This window comes from Primulina eburnea, chromosome 6, assembly GCF_022965805.1.
Source record: "Primulina eburnea isolate SZY01 chromosome 6, ASM2296580v1, whole genome shotgun sequence".
Lineage (NCBI taxonomy): Eukaryota > Viridiplantae > Streptophyta > Magnoliopsida > Lamiales > Gesneriaceae > Primulina > Primulina eburnea.
Genome location: NC_133106.1, coordinates 33,108,773 through 33,126,447, shown reverse-complemented (window position 1 = coordinate 33,126,447; position 17,675 = coordinate 33,108,773). Strand labels below are relative to the sequence as shown.

The window sequence follows — 17,675 nt, the reverse complement described above, 5'->3', positions numbered from 1 at the left end:
TCATTTCTTTTTTCGATAAATTTATGCTTGAAGGCTAATGTCTGTAATCTCCGATGTTTTATTTGTTTTTGGATTGTAGCACAGCAAATGGTTGGATGATGGACTTCGGGTTCCGCTTTTTGTGTTTGCCATTTATAAAAGGGCTTGACCCAAATTCTGTGAACTGCTGGTTCTAAATCTGTTCTAATCCATTCTGGACATGTTGATCTTATTTCTAATTTTACTTCATTATTGCCGGTATCAAAGAGATATTGGATTGCAATTTTAAGGGCAACACTGTTGAGACTGTCTATGTCATCTTTATTTGTAATAATGATTTGTGAAACTAATCCTAAATCTAATAAGGAATTTATACTTATTCTTTCTTCCTTTTTATTAAACTGAAAGGAAAAATCTCTGAAGGATGAAAAGTATATTTAGGTAGAAAGGATGTAGAATTGAAGTTGACAAGAACAATTATCTATGTCGAAAGTTTCTTTTTCACAATCATATGTTTGACATATTCATTTATTCCTTTTAAAGGAATAATTTTTATGCCATCGGATTTTAAGAAAAGAAGTTCTTGGATCATTTGGAATTTTTGGTAGAAATTTTCTTTGGCTTTTGAGAAAATAATGTCATTTATTTGGGTTGGTAATATGCTTAATTCTGTAAGTGGTCTAAAAAAAATCTTGTTGGGCTCAGTTTTTGGCTAGAATTAAATAGACTAGATCTGAGATCTGTCTAATAGACATGGTTTGTCTATTTCAAAATCTTGAATCTTTTTAAGAAGGTCCAAGTTTATAAGGTTTGCCTTAAGGGCTGCTTCTGTCAATTCCTTTATTTTATCAGACATTAATGATTTCGAATCATTTAGTATTTTAAAATTTTTTACCACCGTCTCGCAATGGTTACAAAATTGAAAATTAATTTTTAAATCTTTTTAGGAATTTCATAAAAACTCTTTTTTGGAAAACTATTTTCATTGGCTATTCGTTTACCACAACTTGGGTATTTATATATTTTCTGACTGGATAATCATAAAAGTATTTTGGACCAATAAAATGGCTTGCTGATTCTAAAGCTTCAGGAAGAGTTTTAAAACTTTTATAAAAAGAATTTTGTTCATTTTTAATTACTTCAACCACTCGGGTCCAATGGTTATAGATTCCTGTCACTTTCCCTTGGTAAACAACATAATATAATACGGTTTCTGAATCGGATTCATGTGCTGATTGGGAAGAAAGATTTATTTGACTGAAATAATAGGCTAAGGCGTTTAAGACTATGATTTTTTGATTGGAATCGTTTGGTTGGACGTTCCATATTGTATTTAATAAAGTTTTTTGGGATTTTTCTAGATGAAAAGGTCTTGAAGTCCTGAAACATTTTTGTGAGTTTTGAGGATAAACAGGGAGATTGATATCTCCAAAAGAAATTAATTCCGTGGGGAATTTCTGTTGGGAATAATTAACTTTGCTTGATGATGCTATTTTCCTGCAAGGATCAAATAAATTTGTTAGAGTTCTTTCATAATCATCATAAGTTTCTATTCTTTTTATAGAAATATCATTTTGAAATTTTTTTCCTTGAATTAGTGCATTAATGCTATTTTCGTATATAGAATATGTTTTTATTAAATTGAGATTTTTTGGACGAGGTTTTTCTAAGAATTCAAATTCTAATTCTTTATAATTAAATTAAAAGAGATAGAATTATTATTTACTTTATATGGAGTAATTAATCCTATAAAAGGTGTTCCTAGAATTACAGTATGATGTATATCATTAACTAGAATAAATATAATTTTAATAAAAACTTCATTGTTTAATATTGATGCTTCTGTTTTTGAATTAACATTTAATTTAGAATTGTTAGCAGCCGAAAGTTTTTCATTAGTTTTTTTTTTTTGAAATTCTTTATGTACTATCCCTGATTTTATACAATTTAAATCAGCACCAGTATCAAAAAGGACTATTGTATTAATTTTAAAATTTTCTGAAAATATTAGATTTATTTTTAGTATGTATTTTCTAAATATTATTTCTCTTAATACAAAAAGAAGTCTTCTTGAATTTTCTCAAGGTTTTGAATGTTTTTAATTTCATTATCTTCAGATTCTTCGTAATTTTCAATATTAATATTATCTAATATTCCTTTGTTATTTCAGAATCTTGTTTTTTTCCTCTTTTAATTCTTTTAGTTCTAGTTTTATTTTCTTTTATATCTTTTGTAAATCTTGGATTGTTATCTCTTTATTTTTTGTTTTCTTTCTTTTTTCTAAAATATTGGTTAGGTCTTAAGTATTTTTAGAATTATTTAGTAAAGTAGTATATTTTATTTCTGTTTTTTCTTCTTTATTTTTTTTTTGAGAGATTTTAAAATTTTATCAAGATATTCTTTTTGAATATTGAGATCATTTATGTTTTTTAGAATATCAATAAGGAATTGTTGATATTTTGAAAGCATGTTAATTTGTTTTTCAGATTCGTTACTAGATGTAATTAATTTATCTATTTGTAAAGACTCATTTTCATCTTTAGAAGAAAAATTTTCTAATTATGACACAAAAGAATCAATTAAAAGATTAGAATTTTATTTAATATTTCTTCATTTAATTCTAAATCATTTAACTGTTTATTCAATCTACAATAATTAGCAGTGTGTCCTTTTTTAAGATATTTATAACATTCAATATCTTTAAAGAATTTTTTAGGATATTGTTTGAAATTTTTTATTTTCCTATAAGGTTTCTTATAAAATTCTTCTTTTGATTTAATATTTTTCTTATTGTATTTAAAATTTTTTCTATATGGTTTTTCATAAGATTCACTTCAATTTGCTAAGCATTTAGAAGGTGAAGGTTTATTAGGATTTATATCGAATTGTTGTGTAGGACCGAGTGCTTACCGCTTTACCAAAAGCTATAGCTAGTAGTAATGGTGCAACTCAAATCTTTTAAACTGCACAGCAGCACAAGCACCATGGTTCGATCGCTCTACCAAGCAAGGACAATTATTGCACCCAACATGTTGACAGAAAGTTCCTAATTCTTGTTTTGTTCTTTTCATTTCCCATTTTAAGTGTTTTTGTAATTTTAGATCTTGACATATTTTTAAACCTTCTTGTTGAGATAAACAAATTAATTGACCATAAGTAAATTTATTATAAGGAATTATTTGTTTTCCACATGATTTCCTAATTTTATTTCCAAAATGGTTGATTAGAGTCTTCCCTAAGCATGACTCTGGTTAGAAAAGTATTTTTATACCATTGAAAATCACTTAATTTTTTACATTTAAGATTTGATTATAATTCAGCATTTCTATCTTTTAAATGTGAGGGATCACATATAAAGTATAAAGAGATTGTTAGAACTAAAGTAGCTACAGCATCTTGTTGGGGATTTTCATCTTGATCTAAAATTGGTATCCCATCTTCATCAGTTTTTATAGAATTTAGAATTTTTTCTTGTTGTTGATTTGTAAGATAATAGTCTCACCAACCCTTAATTTGGCCAGAAAAACCAGCTATAAGGAGTTCGGCTATGGTTCTATCTTGTGTATTTGTTTGAGTTTTATAGGCATTTGCTGCCATAGTACTTTGTTGTAAAATACTAAGAATATTATATTCAGTCATTCCATCTATGTTCCAATCATAAATGGAAGAAACATTAAAACGAGATTGTGTTATAGGTTTTATTATTCCTAAATCTAGAGCATGAATAATTTGTAACTTTTGAGAAGATTGATTCCAATCTATTTTATTGATTTTGTTTGTAGGATTTTGGAATTGTTCTAAAATTTCACTAATATCTGAATCATGATTTAAGGTATTTATTCTAAGATTAGAGGTTGGTGTTTCAGGAGCAGTTTGATCTATAGGTTGATTTGAACTACTAGCTGTTGTGACCATTTTACTTAATTTATCTTGTATTATTTTTATAAATTCAGAATTATTCTCTTTAATATTTTTAACACTATTTAATTTTCAGTTATTTGATAAGGTTTAAAAATTGGGTTTTTGAGTTTTCTATATGTATTCGAAGTTTCTATTTTATTTGTGGGTTGTTTTTGTATTTGTTTTTCTATCCTATCTAATTGTTTTCCTATAGTATTTAAATTTGTATTTGTGAAATTATTTTGTGTTATGATGTTTTTTATATTAATTTTATCATTATCTCCCGGATTTTTTTATAGGGATTGCTTCAATTTGTTGATTTTGTACCAGTATTTTAATTCCTTGTAAAGGAGGATGATTAGATTAATTTTTCTAGAGGTTTCCCATTCTGGTGATTTATTTCTCATTGTAAAAGGATTTACATAGTTTGAAAATGGGTATTCTAAAGAATTTTGAGAGGAGTATATTTCAAATCAATTTAAGAATAAAATGTGAATTTTATATTTATTTATAAATTCATAGAATTTTTCTTGAATACCTTTCCTGGTATTCATAAAATTTTCAAAAAACCGTAATCTTTTTGTTTTATTATGTTTATCATAAAAATCCTTATGTAGAACGTTTTTATCTATTTGGAATTCTTTTTCTATAACATTTAGTTCATTAATTATATTTTCTGTTATTGAGGAAAAAGTTGGACTAGTTGGATCTTGTTCTGATTCAAATTGTTGTTCTGGAATATTCAATTGTCTTCTTATCCTATTTTTCGTATATATAGGTCTAGGTATTTCTGAGGGATAATCTACATTTCTTATTACATAATTGGGTATATCTGAAGTAGGATATCTAGGTTGGGTTTTATAAGGAGAGTTTATTTGTGATATTCTTCCTAGATCTATTGTATCTGAAGTTGAAGAATAATCAGATATACTGTTATGACTACTTGTTCTATCAGAAGAAAGTTTAACTCTTCCATCTAAATATTGAGTTATTTCTTTTAATTGGGTGTTGGGTTCTTCTTGATCTATAAATTCTGTTTTGACAATACCTTCTAAAATCCATTCTTTTGGAATTTTTATATCTTTCCATTGAATCGGTTTAGGATTTACTGTATTAGATTTTCTTAGATCTGTTTGTAATAAAAGAGTTTCTCCTTTTTCACTATGAAATTTTACTTTTGTCGCAAAAGCAGAAATCATGGCTTTATAATGTACTTTAAATATTAAGGCTACGAGAATTGAAACTTGAAGCATATTATAATTATGAGTTTTTATTTGTAGAACTAAAGATTTTAAAATATTTTTATCATTTAGGGAGACTGAAAAATTTGGATTATCAAAAGAAATTGGTCCCGTACACAGACTGGATTCAACGGAACTTAACAAGGAGTCTTCAAAGTTTGTGAATCTAGCATCTCTTAAAATAGCAAGAATATAGGTATTTAATCCTTATTTTGTTAAAAGTTTTATCCCAACTTGGACTAATCCAATATGAAGGTATTTATAATTTTTTTCTCTATGTTTTTGTAAAGAATTTTGGGAAAATAAATTTTTTGTTTCAAAAGGTTTTGTAAAATTTATTTATAATTTTTGTATTTTGATGTAATATTCGTATTAAAAAAAATGAAAAATGACATCAAAATGATGCAAGCATGACAAAGACAAATACTATTCAAGATTCCGAAAATACCCTTGAAGATGTCTATAAAAAAAGACAAGGCCTCCAAGAGAATGCAAGTTTTTTGATACCAAAGACTACCCACTTATACTTAGGGGGATAATTGGAAACCAATAGAAATATTCATAAAAAATAATAATAATGAGCAATTAATAAAAAAAAATGCAGTAACAAGAAATAAAGTAGGCGGTTTAACTAGCCATATAATATGTATAATATTATATATATATATATATATATATATATATATATATATATATATATATATATATATATATATATATAGTTTGTTCTACACAAGATCCCCTTTTGTTTACTATAGATTTTAGAAATTCTTGGATATCCTATTTTTAAATTTTAACAATATATTATCTCATGATTAGCCAATGATTACTTGTATTCCAAAGATCCTCATGATACCTTCTCAGATAAAATATATGTAAAAAAATAATATATTTTAGAGTTCAGATCATCAAGAATATATCTTCCCAGATTTGAACAAAAAAATTAAAATTTTATGTTTAGTTTTTCTGACAATTCAAGTTTTTTTTGTCTCCTTGACTATTCTAGAAAAACATTTCTAGTTCATGTTGTGCCAAACACCATGATAGTGAACAATTAACTCATTCTAAACTTGACTCTAGCTTGATGGCTTCATGAGAAGGAAACAACAACTTGATTAACCCCTCTTTTTCATATATTTCATAGTTCTTTTTTGTTTTGTTTTTTTATCCTCTGCCTCTGCTAAAGATAACCGATAATAGATCAAGTATACTGAGTTTGAAGGGTTTAGACCACGCCAATGGATAAAATGGACAATCAATGAACTTCTGGACATGAGTAAAGAGTTATTATTGTTAGGAATGTTGTTCAACATATGTGAGTAAATATATCAGTACTAGTGCGATATTGTAAATTTGTATTTTATCAGAATTAAGTGTTGTGTCAAATGTTACAACATTTAAGATAACATGCAGCGGAATATTAAATTTTTAACAAAAATTGACTTTAAATAAACGGAATGAATCAGATTAAATTTGCACAAGTATTTATACTTGCGCGATGCCTCAGGGCAAAAATTAATTACTAGAAATCAAATCGTTTACAAAAACAAATCACTATTGATTATGATTAAAATCAATTTCCTCAACACTTTTGAGAAAATAAATGCTTTTTAAAAATAAATACTCAGAACAAAACATATTCAAGAAAGCAAAAACATGAGCCTAAAACTTGGAGCAATGAAACATTTTTCAGCCAACACTTGCACGCATGTTTGTCTGAAATGTCTCTAACAATCACGGAAACACTTTGTTGGAAACTAAATTATGGAGTTTGACAAAACATAAAATCAACTAATACATGAAAGCATATTCGGCAGCTGAACATTCAACTAAAATCAGTTGACACAAACTGATCAGTTGAGAACTGATCAGTTAAAACATTCAGCCGAAAACATTAAAGCTTCTCAACTGATGATACCTCGGGAAAGATCATTCAACAGACAAAAAGACATATCAGACAGCAACTGAATGTGGAAAGCCGCACTGCATAGAAAAACGTATTTCGGCTATTGAGATTAATACGCCGTCTTACAATAAATGATGAAGCGGCAATCAAGAACTCTGTCCAAGAAATGATAAGGAGGCAATCAACGGATACGAGAATTCAAAATTACCATTGAAAGATAAGTCTATAAATATGACTAAAGAGCAGTTGACAACACAGACGATTGACCAATCTCAAACTTGCCATTACTCTGTTAAAATCTCTGCTCACACCTATCAGATCTATTCGTAGCAATCAAGGCTACATATTGAGCAATCTAGCACTGTGAAATATTGATAACTCGATAAGTGCTAAGTTCAGTTACTTACAGAGATCATTGTATTATACTAAGAGTTTCAGTTCAGGCAATAGATAAGTCCTAACTGAAGTGGGTCTGTACAAGCGTTGTACTCGATCAAAGTCTTTTAGTGAATATCCTATCCTTGTGATAGAAGGGGTGACGTAGGAGTTATTCAATTCTCCGAACATCCAGAAACATATTGTGTTGTCTTTACTTCAGCTTTTTATTTCCAGTTAGATATTCTATCTTTCAATCAGTTTATTTTCCGCAACTGCTTATTCAGTTTAACTGATTGATAATTGACAGACGGGATACTCAGTTCAGTTTGTGACAAAACTGAACTACCTTTTTCGAAAAACATTTAAATTTCTAGAAGTGTTTATTCAATCCCCCTTTCTAAACACTCCTTAGTCAATAACCGATCCTAACACACTTGCAATAGCACTCTTCAAAACAGCACGTCCTTGGAAGAAATATTTCTCTGAAAAAGACGATGTGCAAAAGTGTAAATGATATGCAACCACGAAAACTTCCAAGTGAAGAGTGAAAAACAAAACGGTCGACTCATCTTCAAAACAGCAACGCCTTTGTAGGATGTTTTTCTATGAGAACCATGACGTGCAAAATGTGTGTATATTGATAGAGAAGAGAGAGCGCTTCAACAATGTCCTTGTTTATCTTATTTATAGATTTAGAGTTTATCTCCACAAGGAAACCTATTTCACAAGGAAAGTAAAAGTTTAATTAGAAACAAACTCTTTTTAAATTGATAATACCATATCTTGACAATGAATATCATAAATATCATATCTAGAATATATTTGCATGATTATCTCATTATCTAGAAATGCAAAATCTCATAAAATATTATATAAAATCAAATCAACCAGGAAAAGATAATTTTAGGGAAATCATATAAGTTAAGAAATTATATCATTTAAATTAAGAAAATATATTTCCCTTCAATCTCCCCCTTTTTGACTTTCTGAACAAAATGAGATCAAACCCATTTATTCTTGTTAGCTCAAGTCATATCCCCCTTAATTCAAGAATTTTTCTCCTGAATAAAAACTAGTTAGCACGGGTGTTACTAGACGTGTTGGCAACATGCGAGACAACACATGTAGGAGCAGAAATAGTTCATTAGATCAGAGCAACAAAAACATTTTAGAGAAACGAAACTAACTCATAACAGACTATAAGAGCAACGCTAACAAAAAAAAAAAAATTAAAGCATTAACAAGAGAAAACTATCAAAAGAAGCATCAGAGCATTAAGAGTTTCAAGTGATCTTCCCTGAGTGGTTTTTTGAGCTTCATCTCCTCCTTGAGTGGTTGTTCGAGATTCATCTCCTTCCTCTTTTTGTCCAGAATGGACACTAACATCCAGGAGCATCCAGTAATGAGCCACTTGATCTTCATAATGGGCGATCAAGTCCTTTAGCACGTACAATTTCTTTTAGAGTAAAATAAATTTGAGCTTGTAGGACGGAAGGAGCAAGCTGAACAAAACCAGATGTGGAGAATGGAGGCGCAACATGTTGTGCAGTTTCAGGGGCAACATTAAGTGTAACATTTGGTGCAACACGGTTTGCGCACCACGGCATATCAGTTTTCCTATTGCCCTTGAAAAAATCAAGAGCAATCTTGAATAGTTCACTGGTATCAAAATGAGGCTCAGCAATGTCACAAACAAATACTTGAGAAGCCAGAATACCATAGATCAGAGATAGAAACAGAAGTTTTGAGGCCTTGAGGCCACCCTCGGCAAATTGAAGACCCGTTCCCAAAACAATCTTTTCAAAAACAAACACTCCATTAGTCCCAATGGAGTACAAAATTAAAGCTTGGTGTATGATAAAATTGATTTATGATAGCAGCATTGAAATTGAAAATCTTCTCACGCACAAACACTCTTCCATAATTGGCAGATCGTTCATCACCAACTCCAAGGATAAATTTGCATAAAATTCAAGTACAGGCATGCGACAATATGGAGTGGCAGCAGAAACAGTCGAGTAAAGCTGGCAGTGCTTGAGAAAGAACACCATATTTTGCCTATTAAATGCATTCGAATCCACGTTCTCTTCTTCCAGAAATTCCGTATTTGCATACAAAGACCACTGAGCACCGGCCGCTTCAGTATAGAACTTATCACTGAACGTTGTGCCCAAGTCATAGTCACTAAGGTCTGTGTTGTCCGCAATGTGGGCAACATCTGCAGCAACATCCTGCTCAGCAGATTCACTTTCTTCAGAAATGTCACCTTATTAAACAAACTCGTTAGTAGACCTATCAAAAAGATAAGAATGCAGATACCGAGAATTTTGAAATAAAAGAGTGCGGATTAAGAGTTAAGCATGCGCAATCACCACAATGGTAACAAACTCAGGGTTTACAATCAATTGATTTGCTTCTAACGGTAAAAAAAATAACGGATAAAAACACTTTAAACTCCTGGAAATATAGTCATGAAAGGTGGTGTTAATTTAGCACAATTTTATTTCAAAATAATTACCAGAATTGGTAACCCACATCGAAATTAACTCCACTAAACATCAAAGATCAACTATATTCAATTTTTCGTAAAATCTAGATTTTCATCGAATTTTTCTTTGTTGAAATACTCATGACCTCATGACACAACAATATTCACAATGTTATGTTTACACATTACCTATTTATGCCTAATAACAGAATGTAACAGGAATAGGAACATGAAAAACAAATATGAGATATGTTTACAGATGAAGTATTGTCACAAATGTTGGCAACATCTTCCAACAACACACACAATTCCAGAAAAATAATTTTAATTTTTCTTCACACTCAATGATTTAACAGCTTTCTGAACATAGAAGTGGTAGCTCTCACACTAGAAGAACAGTCTTCATTGGACTCCTCTAGGTAGCTTTTTCTATTCTGTTCTATTTCTGTGTTAATTTTAGAAGGGTAGCTCCCACACTAAAAGCACAGCCTTCATTGGGCTCTTTTAGGTAGCTTTTTTCATCTTTCCTTCTAACACAGATCCGAATTTTTCTTATTCTTTTTCAGTTTTTCTTGGGTTACTTGTCCCATTGGTTAGTGTCAAGTTACCATTGTTCAAAACCTTTGTGACTAAGTTCACATGTTTAGGTGTGAAGTTTTAAAATATAACAAGGAATTGTAAATGTATCAGAAAAAATATGCAAAACAGTTTAACACAACATATCACAGTATGCATGTAATGCAGAATGCCTGAGTTCTAAAAATGCACATGCATGTTAGGTATTGTCCGAGATGTTGTGACATCTGAGACAACATCTATGAATGTTTAGGCAGAACACATGCTGAGAGATTTCTTAAGGTTGGAGAATCTCTCAAAATCTAATGCTTTTGTAAATATGTCGGCCAGTTGGTTATTTGTACCAAAAAATTCAATTCGAATCAATCTTTTTTTATATTAAATCTCGAATAAAGTGATGTCTAATGTCAATGTGTTTTGTTCGAGAGTGTTGTACTAGATTTTTCGAAATATCAATTGCACTAAAATTATCACAGTACACAACTAAGGTTTCACATTTAAGTCCATAATATTCTACCATTTGGTTCATCCATAGGAGTTGAGAACAACAACTTCCAGCTACCCCATATTCAGATTCAGCAGTTGAAAGTGAGACACAATTTTGTTTCCTACTATGTCATGAGATTAAATTATTGTCAAGATAAAAGCAACCTCCAGAAGTACTCTTCCTATCATCTAAATCACCAGCCCAATCTGCATCAGAAAATCCTACCAAGTTCGAATTGGTTTCTTGAGTGTACCATAGTCCTAGACCAATGGTTCATGCTATGTAATGTATGATACATTTCACAGCTTTTAAATGGGAGATTTTAGGATTGGCTTGATATCTAGCACAAAGGCATACACTAAACAAGATGTCAGGGCGACTGGCTGTCAAATATAGGAGGCTACCTATGATTATGCGGTATAAAGTGTTGTCAACATTTTCGGCAACATCATCTTTGCACAATTTTTTACTCGAGCCTATAGGAGTTTTCAAGTGTTTGGTGTTTACATTTGCAAATTTCTTAACCAAATTTTTAGCATACTTACTTTGACACTGAAAGATGCCATCATGCATTTGTTTAATTTGCAAGCCAAGGAAAAATCTCAACTCACCAATCTTGCTCATTTCAAAAGTGGAAGACATACACTCAAAAAAGTTATCGGCATGCTTTTGAGATGAAAAACCAAATATTATAGCATCAACATAAAATTGACAAATAAGGATCTCACCTTTGGATTTCTGAATAAAAAGAGTTTTGTCTACCTCACCTCGTTTGAAGCCGATTTCAAGTAGATATTCTGTCAATCTCCCATACCATGCACGTGGTGCTTGCTTCAAACCATAAAGGGCCTTCTTCAATTTTTAAACATGATTCCAATGGTGTGGATCCTCAAAACCCTTAGGTTGTCTGACACACTTCCTCACTCAAAATTCCATTTAAAAAAGTATTTTTGATATCCATTTGAAAAAGTTTGATTTTCATATAGCATGCTATAACTAGCAATAGTCTGACTGACTCAATATGGGCAACATGAGCAAAGGTCTCATCAAAATCGACCCCCTCAACCTGTGTGTACCCTTGAGCAACCAACCTTGCTTTGTTTCGAATGATGTTTCCCGACTCATCAGTCTTATTTTTAAAAATCCATTTTGTACCAATTATCTTACCATGGTCAGGAGGTGGAACCAAGGTCCACACATCATTTCGAACAAATTTCTCAAGCTCATCGTGCATTGCATTAATCCAGAATTCATCTTTCAAAGCCTCTTCAACATTTTTGGGTTCGAAATTGCATATGAAACATGAAAATCTAACATGTGAATATGTAGAGCTTATGCATATAAGTCCAGCCATTTTCTGTAATTCACTTTTTCTTTCTTTCGAGTTGGACATCTTCGCGCATATTTCTGATTATTTGAGATGATGAATGATCTTTTTGAATTTTACTTGGAATTTTCTGTCCATAATCTACTGCATTATAATCAATGTTCGTTTCTTCTTCAGATTCAGTGACTTCAGTGTCACATGTTGTGCTAGATGTTGCAACATCTGGGGAAACACTTACATTTTCCAGTGATGCAGGAATTTCCAGAAGATCTTCCAAATCATCTTCAGCTATTTTATTTTTGAGATCTCGTACTGCATCGTATTTACACAAGTTCTTCAAGGTTTTGAAATTTACATGACCGAGTTTTTGATGCCAAAGGTCAAGTTCAGTGATTTGTGTATGTTTGCATGAAAGTTCTTCACCTATTTGGTAGCAATTGTCTGAAGACATTGTATCTGTCATAATGCACATGTTAGCTTCATCAAAAACTTCACAAGTATGTTTATAAAAATTGACAAGCAAATTATCATCACGCAATTGGCTTATGCTTATTAAATTCGAATTTAATCCTTCAACATGAAGCACATTGTGGAGCTTTGGTAGTCCTTCGACATTTAGTGTTCCCTTTCCAACAATTCTTCCTTTAGCTCCCATTCTATAGGTTATTCTACCACATTTTTGTTCAATATAATCAATGAGATGTTCTCGTGATCCTGTCATATGACGTGAGCTTCCACTGTCAAAGTACCAATGACCTGCAGTGCTAGTTTTCAACGAAGTATAGACAATATTACAGTGAGTTGTTACCTTCGGTACCCAAATTTTTCTTATAGCAGGTCGACGGTTGGGGGTGTTGCGGGTATTTTTTGACCCAGGGCAACATCCAGCTCGACTTTCGATTCAAGAAGCCTTCATTGAGTTTAAAACAGTAGGGTCTGATATGACCAGGCTTAAAACAATAATGACATACATAAGTGTGTATTCTTTTCTTAGGAATGAGTGCAGTAGGTTGTCTTTTTGGTGGAGCACTTTTAATTGAGGGCTTGGGTCGAGGCTGTGTGGATGAATTAGCTTTTCCTTGTACAAAGACAGTTGATTTAGATGATTCACCAATTTCAAACACACTATCTTTGAAACCTAAATCATTCTTGTCATCTTTCCCCATCAAAAGTATGGATTCGAGCTTAGATGTTCTCAAATTGAACTTAGTGAGTGTCTCAGTTGCCTTATTGAGCTCATCCTTGATCTTCGAAAGTTCCAAATCCCTTTTGCTAAGAAGTACTTCAAGTTTGGCAACCAAAGTTTTCAGTTCAGTGTTCTCCATCATGGGAGTTGTGTTAATCTTGTTTCTTTTAGTCCAATCGGCATACAACTCCTCATAAAGCTTTTGTACACACTCAAGAGTGATTTCTTCATCATCAGCTTCCAATTCATCATCTACACTCAAATTTCCAGAAGATGTAGATTTTAAACAAACTGATTTTACACACGTTGTAATGCCCGAGAATTATCGAATTGATAAACCAAGATTATTAATCTTCGTTAACGTGAGACTCGGAAGATATGAGAATGCATGACATGCATTGAGGGAAGAAAATACAAGATTATAAGGTGTTGCAAAGATCAAAAAATTAGAAATTTAGAAGTTTGCAAGACCGCACCCGCAGTGCCAGCACGACCGCACCCGCGGTGCATGTGCAGAAAATGAAGTGCAATTTCCGTAGCCACACCGCCCCCGTGGTGTTAGACGCAGCGCACCCGCGCTAAGAACACCGCACCTGCGGTGCAACCAAGACCGCACCCGCGGTCGATGCTCTTGATTTTGGATAGTGCTGCCGAGAGCATGGCGCACCCGCGCTCATTGAGTTACCGCACCTGCGGTCTTACGTGCAACAAGAAAAGCTATGCCACGTTTTATATGGTTGCATGCAGTATATATATGAGAGTTACACGTGTTTTCTCTCAGAATTCATCAAAGGGTCGAAGCTTTTGGAGAGAAAATCCTTACGCCTTTTAGATTCGAGATTTCGAAGAATCCGTGCATCAGAATTCGAATCCGAACGCAGTAACGTGTTCCTCTCGACACGAGCTACACAAGGACGTAAGTTTTATTACGTTTTGAGATGTTGTGGAAATATGATGTTGTTAGAATTGCATGTGATTCAGATATGATGTTTCTGCTACCGTAGACATTATAGAATTGAAGTCAGATTTCAGAATAGACTATTTCTGTGATGGTTATGAATTGTGAAAGATATTGACTGAGATTTTGATATCAGAATTGTGTATTACTGATTTTGAATATACCGATATTCAGATTATGAGTTCTGTTATTATTTATGTGATGTTCAGATTGACGAGGTTATTCAGATTGTATTGTTATGCCGTCGAAACATCAGTTGATTTATATTGATCAAATTCAGTATTGATTGAGATTGATCAGACTCTGTAACTATCCAGATTGTATGGTTATGTTGATGATATGACTCAGATTGTATCTTGTTCAGACATTGATCAGATTGTATAGTGAATTGAGTATTGATCAGAACAGATTGTATATTGAGTTAGTCATTGATACTATGTATTCGATATTGTCTTTTTCAGATTGAGATGGACAGAGTTGAATACAGATCCTCGTCTTCGTCAGACAGGGGCGACAAAGGTATAATTCATGTGATAATTGGAAAGTTATAACTCAAATCAGATCTCATTTGAGTTTCCCAACAAAATCACATACTAGACTGTTCTTTATACTTTGATATGTTTATGCTTTGATTTTAGCATTTTATTCAAAAGTATGAGATTATTGCCATATTCAGATATGAATATGATTATGCTTTGTTTACAGATTGATATTCATTGCAGCTAAGATAGGAGAGTCTTTGACAGTCATTGTCAATTCTCTAGATGTTCGGTGTATCTCAGCGTAGGAGTAGCCATTACTCCTATTGCCAGCCGTTGATACAGCTCAGACCGAAGTCTAGGAATAAGACGTACAGTCACCCCGATTGGGAGAGTAGGTGACAGCCATTGACGTCTTATTCACACCGGGATCCCTAGAGTTATAGTTGAGTCAAGTCTAGATATGATTTGATTAGAACTGTATGCGTATATGAATTGGGTTCATAGATTATGGATCCTATTGTTATTGCTTTCAGTCATGACAGCATGTTTCATGATTTAGATTGTTATATACCTGCTTATCTGATTCGAGTTGCATGTTCAGTTGGATTAAATTTCATAGATGATGAAGTCTATGACTATTGTTAGTGCTTTTATTCATGACAGCATGTTTCATGAATTATTATGTGTATATACATGTTTACCATGTTTTATACTGGGATTCATTCTCACCGGAGTTATCCGGCTGTTGTCTTGTTTTGTATGTGTGCATGACAACAGGTGGGACAGGATCAGGGTCGAGAAGACGACGAGAGAAGACGAGTTTAGCGTGGTGATTCTGGACTTGGATAGATTTGATTTTAATACTGGAAATTAGTATTTGAACCTTAGATTTAGATTGTGCAGTGTTGTACCTTTATACTGAAATGTAGTTTTATACAGATATGTATATTATTAAATGCCATTACCTTCCGCTGTTATATTTTTAAAAAAGAAAATTTTTTTGAGACCCTGTTTATCAGAACTGATAACTAAATCCCAACGATGATTAAGAATATGATTAGCGTCCGGGTCCCCACACACGTGTTGCGACCAGGAGTGGCAACACCTAAAGGATTCACTTGCGGCAAACGTTTTTCTGTCAACAGTGCATTCAAGGAGGTATGATTATCTTCATCAGTGTATTTCTCCTCCTCATCAGATTCTTCATTGCTTAGTGAAACATTATAGCCTTTGTTCTTTCATAATCTGTTAGCACTTTCACTGGCATAGTGACCAAAGCCATTGCACTCTATACACTGCACAGAGTCATACCGTTTCGAATTAAATTGACCCTTGCCTTCGTTCCTAGGTCAAAACTGGCTTTGAACAGGAAACTTTTGTGGTCTTTCAGGTTCTGGTAGACTAGGAAATTTAGACGGTTGTGCATCTTTCTTCTTATCTCTGATTCTCTTCAAGTAATCCCCAAATTTCTTTGTGATATAGGCTATGGAGTCCTCAAACTGGTCTGAATCATTAACTTCTTGGGATATTTGAAGGAGATTATTGTAGGAGTCATTCGAGACCTGGAATGCAATAGCCTTTCCCTTGTCCTTTTTCTGCGTGTCCATGTTTAATTCGAAGGTGCGAAGTGAACTTATCAAGTCTTCCAGTGCCACTAAAGTTGTATCATTTGCTTCATCAAGTGCACGGATTTTTATATTAAATCTCTCGGGCAAATAACGGAAAACCTTGTTAACTAATCGTTCATTGGAGATGGGGTCTCCAAGGTTGAACGCCTCATTAGCAATTTCCCATAGGCGAAAATCATAGTCCAGTATATTTTCTGATTCTTCCATCCTCATCATCTCGAACTTGGAAGTGAGCATCCTTAGTCTAGTTCGTCGCACACTCTCAGAACCTTCACAGTGTTTTTGAAGTGTATCCCAAGCACTCTTAGGAGAAGTATAGTTTGTGATCAAACTGAACATGTTCATATCAACCGAAGAAAAAATCGCATTCAATGACTTTGAGTTGTAATTAGAGATATGTACTTCATCGGCAGTCCAATCACTTTCTGACTTTATCGGGTTGTCACCATCTTCGTCTACCCTCTTCGGTGGAGTCCATCCATTGATGATACGCTGTCATGTTCGTTCATCTATGGATTTTATGTAATACCTGATTTTAACCTTCCATAGGCTATAGTTGGTTCCATCTAGGATTGGTGGTCGAAGTGCCGTGTTTGCAAGAGATGTATCCATTAAATATTTCTGTTAAAACAAAGCAAAAACCAGAATCAGCACTTAGTATATCAAGAGGAAGCTCTAATACCACTTGTAAAGAATATTGTTCGACAGATGTGAGTAAATATATCAGTAGTAGTGCAATACTGTAAATATGTGTTTTATCAAAATTAAGTGTTGTGTCAAATGTTACAACATTTAAGACAACATGCAGCGGAATATTAAAGTTTTAACACAAATTGACTTTAAATAAGAGGAATGGTTCAGATTAAATTTGCACAAGTATTTATACTTGTGCGATGCCTCAGGGCAAAATTTAATCACTAGAAAACCAAATCGTTTACAAAAACCAATCACTAGTGATTATGACTAAAATCAATTTCCTCAATATTTTTGAGAAAATAAATGCTTTCTAAAAACAAATACTCAAAATAAAACGTACTCAAGAAAGCAAAAACGTGAGCCTAAAACTTGGAGCAACGAAACACTCTTCAGCCAACACTTGCACGCGTGTTCTCTGAAATGTCTCCAACAATCACGGCAAC

At 32.6% G+C, this 17,675-nt stretch overlaps 1 protein-coding gene across 1 annotated transcript; it reads right to left on the bottom strand.

The window, feature by feature from the left end:
* Positions 1 to 12,319: 12,319 nt before the first annotated feature.
* On the bottom strand, positions 12,320 to 17,148 carry LOC140835490 (uncharacterized). The gene is made up of 5 exons (XM_073200984.1): positions 17,077 to 17,148; positions 16,276 to 17,028; positions 15,999 to 16,143; positions 13,229 to 13,720; positions 12,320 to 13,038 (listed from the first exon to the last, which is right to left on the bottom strand). The coding sequence occupies exons 1-5, from the start codon at positions 17,146 to 17,148 to the stop codon at positions 12,320 to 12,322; spliced, it is 2,181 nt and encodes a 726-aa protein (XP_073057085.1).
* Between the last annotated feature and the right edge of the window lie 527 nt (positions 17,149 to 17,675).

Excerpts from the sequence above, each read along its gene's own strand:
- LOC140835490 (XM_073200984.1), bottom strand. The coding sequence starts at position 17,148 with ATGGATACATCTCTTGCAAACACGGCACTTCGACCACCAATCCTAGAT. Across the intron at positions 16,144-16,275 it reads AAAGACCACAAAAGTTTCCT|AACAAAGGCTATAATGTTTC; the intron begins GTTCAAAGCCAG and ends AGATTATGAAAG. Across the intron at positions 13,039-13,228 it reads TCATTATTGTTTTAAGCCTG|GTCATTGGTACTTTGACAGT; the intron begins GTCATATCAGAC and ends CTAGCACTGCAG.